The following is a 10,935-nucleotide window of genomic DNA, read 5'->3' on the forward strand; positions in this document are numbered from 1 at the left end:
CGAGAATGAAATAAATTTCAAGTTAAAAGAAAATTTTTTCTTATAATCCAAACCAAATTTAAATTTATTTTCTTTCTGGTTCAATTGTTATCACTATGAATCAATCTAAACCGAAATCAAATCCCAGACCAAACCGGGCCCACACGTAAAAATTTGATACACCATAACTGATTTTTATGATCTCTTACGACAGATTCAACAGACATGTAGGATGAGCGATCAGCATGATCATTATATATTTATGTATGTATATGTTTTTCATTCATATGTTTGGTTTTTTTTTTCGTTTGCTGATTTTTTTTGGTATCTTATTTTATTGATAAAATACAATTAAACAATAATAACGAAAAAGCTTGTATTAAAACTAGGACAGTATACTTTTGCTTTTATCGAATACACTTTTGCTTTCCTCAATAATTTTCCCATTATTAATATTTGCATTACAAAAACACCTTTATTCCCTCCCTTCCTTTCCTCTTTTACGTAAAAAAAGTTTTTTTTTTCATCATCCCTTTAACTCAGAAATACATAAACACATGAAAGCGAGTTGCAGAAAATTTTCAGTGAAGACGTACGACAATGGAGTTCGATTACGAAGAGCTTGTTAAAGCCACCGATGGATTCTCTCCGTCGAGATTTATCGGAAAAGGAAGCCATGGGAGTGTCTACAAAGGTCTTCTTCTCGAACACGATGATCATAGAACCGTCGCCATTAAAGCACCTTCGTCATCGTCTCCTTCTCCGACGACGTCGGCGGCGTCTGTCTGTCGTGATTCAGTCACTGTAAAAGCGGAGAGGATGAAGAAACTCGAAAACGAGATCAGGGTTTTGTCGTCTCTTCCTTCCCCGAGTCCACACGTCGTCAGCTTCGTCGGAGCGAGTCGTGACTCAGTGAACGTCAAGCTCATGGTTATGGAGTTCATGCCGAACGGGTCGCTGCACCATCTGTTACACGTGGCGACCTCTTCTCGTCCCACGTGGCGCCGGCGATTGGAGATCTCCCTTCAGGTGGCGCGTGCGCTTAACTTCCTCCACGAGCGAGCCGTCATCCACCGCGACGTCAAGTCGGAGAATGTCCTGTTCGATTCGAGCTGGGACGCGAAACTCGCCGACTTCGGACTCGCCGTGTCGACTCACCTAGCCGACTCAGCCATTCAGGCGAGTCCGCCGGCGGGGACGATCGGATACATCGACCCGAGCTATACTTCTCCGGAAAATCTTACCACGAAGACTGACATCTTCAGCTACGGCGTCGCTGTGCTGGAGATCGTGACTTGCAGAAAAGCCATTGATCTCTCTCGCTCGCCGGCTTCGATCGTAGACTGGGCGATCCCGTTGATCAACGACGGTAATGTCCGTGAAATCTCCGGCGGAGAATATCCACCGCCATCGATCGAACGTCTTATTCGGACTGCGGCGAGGTGCGTGTCGGCAACTGCGGAATCTCGGCCGTCCGCCGGAGAAATCGTGGCGGAGATAGCGGCGAGCTTGACGGAGCCACCGAGGAATGTTTCGCTGTGGATGAGCGTTTTGCGCGGGCTTGTTGCGATGAGACGGCGGAGAAAACGGGGAAAGCGTTACAGAGAGTCTCTGACGAAGACGGAGGTTTCGGAGCCATGGCTGAGTCAAACCTGCCGAGTTAGGTGAATTAGGGAGGAACGAGTCGAGTCAAAGGGGTTTTTCGAAAGTCAAAACATTCTTCGAATTAAAAAAAATTAAAAAAGAAAAAGAAAAAAGAAAGAGGCGCGTGACATCCAAGCAGAAGATTCCCAAGTTGGTGGGAAGTGGGCACGGAATATAACGAAGCATGTCCGTCCTTGTTCATAGCTACGTGTTTTCTTTTTTTATAAATTGTTTTTTTCAGTTTTTATTTTATATTTATGTTTAATGCATGGTCAGTATAATATTATAACCAGTGTAATTATGTTCTTCCGTATATTAATTGTTATTTTATATTGAGACAAAAGATGTCGTTTTTCCTTATAAATGCACATGAATCTAACAAATATTGATAGTATAACGACATTTTTTAATTAAATTTTGTTGTCTTTTAGGTCTAAAATAAGATCAAACTTTAACGAAAATTGAATATTTAAGCAATTTTTTTCACCACTAAACATATTTACTGTCTAAATATCTAATGTATAAATATATTGGAAAAATGAATCAGTTCCCAAAGTTTTGATTACCTATTTGAAAAAATTATAATTAATTATATACTTAAAACTAATATTGTCTCTAAATTTATAGTGTTGGGGTTTGAAGGCTTAAACGTATTGAATAAAAATGCGAAAAGCTTATATAGTATCCTGAAAATGTAACTATTACTAGTGTTTTACTAGGGATGAGTAAAAAAAATCCAAATTTCAGATAAATAATTTGACCTATGGATTGCATACCTGAAATTTCGGGTATTCGAAAGAATGAGATATGAAATTGGATAATAATATTAAAATACCTAAATTTTCGGGTTCGGGTTCGAATAATAAATATTGTTTTATGGGTATTGCGGTTATCCAAATAATACAAAATTATTTCTTTTTTATAGTTCAAGAGGTGTACTAAATAACGTTTTACTATGACTCAACATCTTTAAATCTTTTAAATTTAAACTAATCCTCGCTTGATCTTAAATCAACACATAAAAATAATTTTAAAATTCTAAATTTTAAATATATTTATAAATATATATTTATGTTTCACGGGTATCCGGATAATATAAAACAGTTTTACCATGTATATGTAGTGGCCACAGAAAACTACTTGCAACCACCAAAATCATCTATGTATGGCTAATGTAATATATAGTATTTTATTAGTTGTTGGTAAAGATCAACTACCGGTTAAAATTTTTCGACACAGTAATAATTTCAATAATGTTTTGACGATTTTAAATATTATATATATATATATATATATGCATCGTTTCATGAATATATATATATATATATATATATATATATCAATTAGGATCACAACATGTGATCTGTTCAGGACTTGGAGTTTAAGAGTACTTATATCACAAAATCTCCTGTTTTACTTTTTTTTTTGTATAATTACAAGAAACATTGCGTATGAAACAATGCATCAGTAAATATAATGTTTTTTTATTAACGTATATATATATATAATGTTAATACATATCTGTAGAGGAATCGCTCTCGAAACCTCACCGAGAATTCTCCGATTACTCTCGTTCGCAAGAACAAAAAAGAAAGGAGACACAGCGATATACGAGTTCGGTTACTGAGCCGGAGCTTGGGCCTACGTCTCGGAAAGAGGATCAGCGTTCTACTAGGGTTACAAGAAAAGCACCACCGGGAACCGTCGGAAACGGCACCGGAAAATACAGCAGAGAGAACACTCGCCGCAAGAGAGAGAAGAGAGAGGGAGTCGAAAACAAACTGAGCTAAAATGAATCAAACCCTAGGTCACGTAAATGACCTTGCACAATGACTCTTTTGTCGTTCCGTCATTCGAACCTTCTGTCTCCAAACGAGGCTTTCAACACCTCCACTTCGTACGGAGTCTTTTGCTGAAGATATTCAACAAATCTCCACCTTCTTCTGCAAAAAACATGCAAAGAAAACACGAAGAAAAGAAACACGCCTAACCCTAGTATGTCGATCCCGTAACTTCCATGTAACTCCCCCTCTGGGCATGGTTCAAGGCGCATTGAACCTACCTTTCTAAAGGAGTCCTTACCGAGCGTGTCATAAACACAACTCAGCGTGACACGACGCACCTAACCTACCCAAGCGAGTGTCCCCCGACATCTCTGCTTCCGAAGATTACCTAAGACCTAGACTAGTATGACTCCCTAGACCGTCTAAATGACCCCCTCCGGTGAAGTCTATACCTCACCTATGGCCCCCCGAGGGTCACGCCCCGACATCTACCCGTCCCCCGAGTCTATCCCGACTGCCCCGAGATAACCTTGAGTCATACTAGCAAACCTAATTCTTGATCCCCGTGAAGATCAAACAACCTATGACCTCTACCCTGGACGCCTACCTACCAACTAAGGTGTCCCCATGGGTTTTACCCCGTGAAGACTCCCCTAGTCGACCTATAGGAACTCTACCGAAGGCTCGGAACACGTGCAAGCACGTGCTCCACCCCGAAAGAAAATGCCCCTAGCGCTACTACCCTCACCGACTCTACCCGGTGACCCAGCATTCCCTAGCTCGCCCCTTCCCCTGAGCTTCCTACCCGAGGTAACTCCACCTAGACGTGGAGACCTCACCTCCGAACCTCCACCCGAGGAGTAGTCGGAGCATACTAAAAGTACCTCCGAATCATACTCCTGAACCGAGGCTACTACCCCCTGTTGGTTTAGTGCTCTATGATGTACTGTTTATGAGCTTTATTTAGATACATTTGATGTATTGATACTTTCTATGGTTTATGAGAGTATTTGATTCATTACATGTTCTTGCATACTAGATGTGTTATGAAATCCATGTATCATTATGAATGATACTAAACTCCCTAGTCTTGTGTCATTATGAGAATGATGACATAATAAGACTAGTATGATGTGTGATTGATGATCACATAGATGATCATAGGTATTGGATACGATCACAATCATAGGTATTCGTTGGAGAACGAAATACTGGATTGACCCGCATGAGATTGTCACATGGACTAGCGTCATGACTTGAATCTCATATGGCAGTTCCATGATTGGATCCTTAGATCTGAGATATCTACGGAATCCAACATGAGGAGTCGCGTTTTGCGTAACAGGAGGACTATAAAGGTGTGTATCAGGTACGAAACGAATCATGTGATGGATTGTAGATAGTCAAGACGGGATTTGTACCTCTCGTAAAAGAGAGAGATATCGCTGGACCCCTCGTGTGAGCGAGACTGTAGAAATGTGTGGCCGCACTATGGACGAATGTCGTCTATTTCAGACAGTCGAACTCAGTGAACGAGAAAGCAGTCGAATCAGATAAGGTGGCTTGTCCATGCCTTATATTCGACATATGATATCGTGATACAAAAGGATCATCAACCGGAATCATCACTGGCGTTCGTAAGATCACGAACAAACTCTATTCGAGATAGGTAGTCATATTGTCTTGCTAGAGACCGCCTATGACTTGTATATCCGGAATAGAGATTTCGGGTTATACTGCTATATCGAATGAACCTACGTACAGGGTCACACATGCAGGGAAGGACAAATGCACGAGAAAACGTCGAGAAATCTGGACTGAGGTCCGGACCGTCCGGTCTAGGAGTGGACCGAACGGACCGGAGCATCTAGTCTGAACGGACCAAATTGTTGGACCGAACGGACTAGAGAGTCTAGTCTGAACGGACCAAGTGTTGGACCGAACGGACTGACCCTCGGTCCGAACGGACCTAGTTATGAGACTGGTTCGAACGGACCAAGTGTCCAGACCGAACGGACTACTAAGCAGTCCATTCGGTCTGGGTTTCAGATTTAATTTTAAAATCCGGATCTAGGGTAATCACTTGAACAACAGGAGATTAATAACCCTAACACTAGGGAGCCAAAAAATAGAACTTCTTCAGACCTTTTTGGAGAGTCTAAAGGGTTGAAGAAGTGATCTAAATCTCGTTTTCTCAAAGCACATCATCGAATAGAAGATTCGAGTCCTAGCAGACAAGTTCCAAAGGTTGGAATCCATCCCGAGGTGTGGATACGTGTAGAGGGCAAGGTATTCTTCCTGCCTACAGTGATCAGATGAACATATCAATTGATACAGGCCCCGGATCGATTGAGGTAAGTGTTCTATCGTTTCTACAAGATCATGCATGATATGTTTTAGGGTTTTATCAAAATTTTTGTTTTACATCCGCTGCGCAAACCCTAGAACTGATCTCTTAGGAATAGGATTCGCTTATGAGATCCCAGGAAAACCCAACACCCCCTTACCCTCGGTCTCCTCCTTCGCCCTGCGGGACCTACACTCCTTCTTATAATGTCACTTCTTGCCGCAATACCAACACTCCACCTGGTCTTTGGCCTTCTTCTTCCCGCCACCCGATTTCTCGGGAATATTTCAGGACTTCCCTCAGCTGCTCGTAAGCAGGAGGTAAGGAGTTCACACGGTAAACTCTCCTCTACCTTCACATTTAGGCTGTGAAGGTCGGACAATAGTTTCTGAAAAATGTCTAAATTCTCCTCTATCGTCCTAGAGCTGTCCATCCTAAACCCTGACACCCTCTGCATGAGGTACATCTATTGGAGAGGGATTGCTCTATGTGCAACCGCTCTAGTTTCCTCCAGATTCCGAAGGCCGTCCTTTCGGATATGACCTTCCTTAGAACCTGATCCGTTAGAGCAAGCACTATGAGGTTCCTAGCCCTTCTACTCCTTTTTTGTCTCTCTTTGAGAGCTGGAGTCCCGATCCCTTTGCCCCGAGTCCTAATGACTCGGTGGAAAGGGTCGTAAGACCTCCCAAATCCTCGATTTCTCGAGCTGGAGTTTGTGGGCTCCCCTCATCAGCAACCCCCACGTAGATAGATCATCCTCTAGTGTGTCCCATAACCCTAAGATCTCTAAGCTAATGGACATCTTCTCCTTCCATAAGCAGAAGTCTCCCTTGCCGTCGAACTTCTCGAGTCAAGGCCACGATACAGAGGGGCAGACATCACTAAGGAATACCTAATCTCTAACCCGAGGATGCACTAGACCTACCTAGGACGACACTAAACCTGGGAATGACTAAACCGACCCTAAGAGCACCTGAAACCAGACCTAAGGAGTAAGACCGATCCTAAGAGGACCTAAACCTAGGTATTCTTCAACCTAACAGACCTAATAGACTCTAAACCTGCCTACCTAAGACCTGATTAGGTGTAATCAGACCACCCCAAGGCTAACACTGACCTAATCAATCTAGATCAGACATAAACCAAGTCTATTCTGTCTACGTAAGTCCTAATCAGACCTAAGCCAACCCTATATTGACTTACCTACCCCTGATCAGACTTGAATTAACCTAATCAGATCTAAACTAAGTCTAAAACCGACCTAATTAAATCTGATCAGACCTTATCTAGACTAAAATCAACCCTTACAGACATGTACCTATCGATTTCAAGCCTAATACTGACTTCTAACTCACCTAATTCAGCCAAATCCTTTTATTCAGGTCTAACCGGATAGAATTACCGGACTCTATGGACTGAAACCAGGTAATCAAAGTCTACTGCAGATCTAATCTGTTACTACCTAGGATAAATCGATCTATACAGACCCTAATTACCTTAAACCAGATAGAATACCCTAAGAACCGGACTCTATCAAACCCAATCGAACCAATCAGACCTAAAATCGACCAATTTTAAGTCCTAATCAGACAATCCTAACCCTAAACCGACCAATCTAGACCTGTTCTACTCGATACAGACCCTAAACCAGACAATACCAACCATATTTGGCCGAAACAGACCCTAATCAAACCTAAATCGGCCCAATCCCGATCTAAATTGACCTAAACCGGACTCTATTGTCCTAAACCAGTCCTAGATTGACCTAAACCGGTCTAAGTTATCCCGAACCAGTCCAATTGACCCCAAACCGGACCTGAACCGATCCAATTGACCTGAACCGGTCCGGTTTTCCTAACCCAGTCAACTGTTGACCAGAAATTGGTCAACCTTTAACCTAACTCGACTAAACCCGGTTCGATTTTAAATCGAACCCGGTTCAATAGGACAATTTTGGTTGAACCGGCTAAACCGGATCAGAACCGAAAACCCTAATTCGGAACGCAGAAGCTGCCGAGTTAACTCGAGCCAACTCGGACGTTGACTCAACCCCGAAGACGACTCAGTCGTGACTCGAACGAGTCACAGCCAAGACTCACCGGAAACAACCGGTTTTCACCGGTTCCCCCCACAAAACCCTAGATCTACGCAAACCGAGCAGTAACTCACCTCTTCGGAGTCTAAACTCGACTGATTTACTCAGTCCGAGTCAGATCCGGGAAAACCTACCTCTTTCCTCCGTCGATCTGAGCTCCGCCGTGGGTGTCGACCGCCGATCTACTACCAGACGACTTCCTTTTCACCGTTTCGTGCCTGAAACACCTCGATCACCCCGGTTAGAACGCTCAGACCGAAACAGAACATACCTCAGGTGATTTCCACCACAGATCCGCCGTGCCTCGCCACGAATCGGGCTCCTGATATCACTTGTAGAGGAATCGCTCTCGAAACCTCACCGAGAACTCTCCGATTACTCTCGTTCGCAAGAACAAAAAAGAAAGGAGACACGACGATATACGAGTTCGGTTACTGAGTCGGAGCTCGGACCTACGTCTCGGGAAGAGGATCAACGTTCTACTAGGGTTACAAGAAAAGCACCACCGGGAACCGTCGGAAACGACACCAGAAAATACAGCAGAGAGAACATTCGCCGCAAGAGAGAGAAGAGAGAGAGAGTCGAAAACAAACTGAGCTAAAATGAATCAAACCCTAGGTCACGTAAATGACCTTGCACAATGACTCTTTTGCCCTTCCGTCCTTCGAACCTTCTGTCTCTAAACGAGGCTTTCAACACCTCCACTTCGTACGAAATCTTTTGCCGAAGATATTCAACAATATCCAAACACACAACACTAAGAAACAATTCAATTTTTTTATGATATTAAAATAAATTAATCTAATTCGGTTGATCGCTGAATTGGTTTTATCAGAAATAAATATATATTATTTATTTTGTCGTTTTAGAATATTTTAATTATCCCCCAACATCATCGTTTAAAAATAAATTAGAGATATTAAAGATAACATTAAATGGAAAAAATGATACTGGAGTGGGAATGATGTATTAGTTCGAAACTATATATATATATATATATAACGAGAATATTGTATAGTAGAAATATCTATTTGTCAAATCCCATCCTAATAACATAATCTTAAAATACTGTTTTCATTATTATTTTAAAATGCACATTTCATTAAAAAAACATATAAACTGGATATGTTACTCTTTTAATTATTATTTGAAGAGAAAAAAAATTCAAGATTAGGTAATTCATTCCGTAAGAAAATTTTTTTTTAACTCATGTTCGAATTCTCATTTAGAAAGAAATATTCAAATAGAATTCTCATAAAGATTTGATAAATTTTCGAATTGTTAAAAAAACTGTAGCCACGTGGCATGGGAAAACTTTTATCAGTGAAACGGCGTCGTTCCACAAATGTACGTGGACACCGGACAGTGAAACCCGTTTTAAGGCCCAATATTTGGCAACGAATGGCAAATGACCCCAAACTCAAATAAATTGGGTCAGCCCATAAATTTTAATGTGTTACCCATTTGGGCGGTTGTCGCTTTCGTCTCAAACCGGGTCTCACTGCACCAACCGGTTAAGAAAATAAAAAACCAAAATTCCTGATCCGGTCAATAACCGGTTCAGACCAGTCCAAACTAAATCAGGAGACTCCATTGGCAAATTCTTGTTCGAGCTCCCATTCCCTTCGCTGTTTATTTTCTACCTTCGTCTGTCTCGCTCAGACTGTATAAACCCTAATTTTATGCCCAAATTTTTTCCGCACCTATTCGCTATTTGACGTACTCAAGTGACGAATGAATCAGTAGCCTTGGACGAATAGAGGGGCGGGAGCTTGATGGAGCATCATCAATTTGCGTATAACAATCCGTTCGAGAGACGCCCTATCCTCAGAACCAAGGCTCCTGCTGTTAAATGGGTCAAGGAATGGTAATAGAAACCTAATTCATCGTGTCGATTACGTTTTTGGTTGATTTCTCAGGTTCTTTCTTTAGTTGGGTTCTTCTGGTGTATGCTTGTATTGTGACTGGAGGGTTTCTGTCTCTGATTCCTTCTCTTCTAAATTCTGTTTGATTTCGGGTATTCGGGTGAAGCGAATTATATTGGGTTTCGATTAGATTCAAGGTAAAGTTCGGATGAATTGTTGAATGCACTGGTAGTTTTAGACAAGAGCTCGTGTACTTATCGGACAGGTTTGCTGGATGTTGGGTTATTATATTACTTGGTTCTTTTGCTGAAGCACAGATTCGAAGAAAATCTTGGTTCTTTAGCTGACGTAGTGCTTATTGAACTACATTGGCATTACATTGCATTTAGTTGCCTGAAATCTTTGGTAACCATATCATGAAACAACCATTGACTTTGAAGGATGTTGAACGGGCCAACTCATAGATAGATCAGATGAAAAAAGGGTTCCAAAAAAATGTGAAGAATCGCTAAAACGGTGACTGTGTATTTATCGATGATAAAGGAGTAGGAAGAAAGGCATTTGACGTGATATCCAATTCTATCCATATGTCTGTAAGGAGGAAAAGATTAAGGCTTTATGCGAGGGAGATAGCTTTATGGGTTCGATCTTAACACTCTATTGTCTTTGGTTCTCCTTTTATAGGGTGCCGCAAGATGTTGTTGCCACAGGTGGAAAGTGTTATCTTCTGAAATGGGTAACAGGTACCTTTTCTCGCTTGTGTATATCGTTGTTCTCTCTATGGAAGTTGTTTTATGTGCTCGTCTCATTTGTTTACTTCTCTCGCTCCTTTTATGCCGTTATAGAGGACACTTTGAAGAAACTGAAAGAGAAGGAAAAGGAGCCCGAGGCTCCAGAACCCGAGCCAGAACCTACCACCGAGGTTTTATTTCTTTGCAGTTATGAAGGATGTGGAAAGACTTTTGTTGATGCTGGTGCTTTAAGAAAGCATTCCCACACCCATGGAGAACGGCAATATGTTTGTCACTATGATGGTTGCGGAAAGGTATCACTTCAAGTTTGCTATCTTCATTTATGTAATATAGCGCCTTTATTGTGAACTTGATGCATGCTGACAGCTACTGCTTTGAATTTTGCTTGGATCTATTCATTTTCGAGTGTATCTTCCTGCTAAGACCTAGACTAGTATGACTCCCTAGACCGTCTAAATGACCCCCTCCG

General features: G+C 41.6%; 2 protein-coding genes across 3 annotated transcripts in view; both read left to right on the top strand.

Moving 5' to 3' along the window:
• Positions 1 to 448: 448 nt before the first annotated feature.
• Positions 449 to 1,909, top strand: LOC104801419 (serine/threonine-protein kinase-like protein At5g23170). The gene has a single exon (XM_010524688.2). The coding sequence runs from the start codon at positions 580 to 582 to the stop codon at positions 1,645 to 1,647; it is 1,068 nt and encodes a 355-aa protein (XP_010522990.1). The 5' UTR covers positions 449 to 579; the 3' UTR covers positions 1,648 to 1,909.
• Positions 1,910 to 9,454: 7,545 nt separating this feature from the next.
• Positions 9,455 to 10,935, top strand: part of LOC104801420 (uncharacterized zinc finger protein At4g06634) — a 2,923-nt gene continuing 1,442 nt past the window's right edge. Inside the window, exons 1-3 of one of the 2 annotated variants that reach the window (XM_010524690.1) lie at positions 9,455 to 9,716; positions 10,399 to 10,457; positions 10,560 to 10,759. In XM_010524690.1, the coding sequence (XP_010522992.1) occupies positions 9,625 to 9,716; positions 10,399 to 10,457; positions 10,560 to 10,759 (351 nt within the window). In that variant the 5' untranslated portion in view covers positions 9,455 to 9,624. The remainder of the gene's footprint in view (positions 9,717 to 10,398; positions 10,458 to 10,559; positions 10,760 to 10,935) is intronic. The other variant, XM_010524691.2, reaches the window with a different exon arrangement.

This window comes from Tarenaya hassleriana, unplaced genomic scaffold (assembly GCF_000463585.1).
Source record: "Tarenaya hassleriana unplaced genomic scaffold, ASM46358v1 Cleome7, whole genome shotgun sequence".
Taxonomy (NCBI): Eukaryota; Viridiplantae; Streptophyta; class Magnoliopsida; order Brassicales; family Cleomaceae; genus Tarenaya; species Tarenaya hassleriana.

What these genes read in the sequence shown, in the direction of transcription:
- LOC104801419 (XM_010524688.2), top strand. Translation starts at nt 580, where the DNA reads ATGGAGTTCGATTACGAAGAGCTTGTTAAAGCCACCGATGGATTCTCT.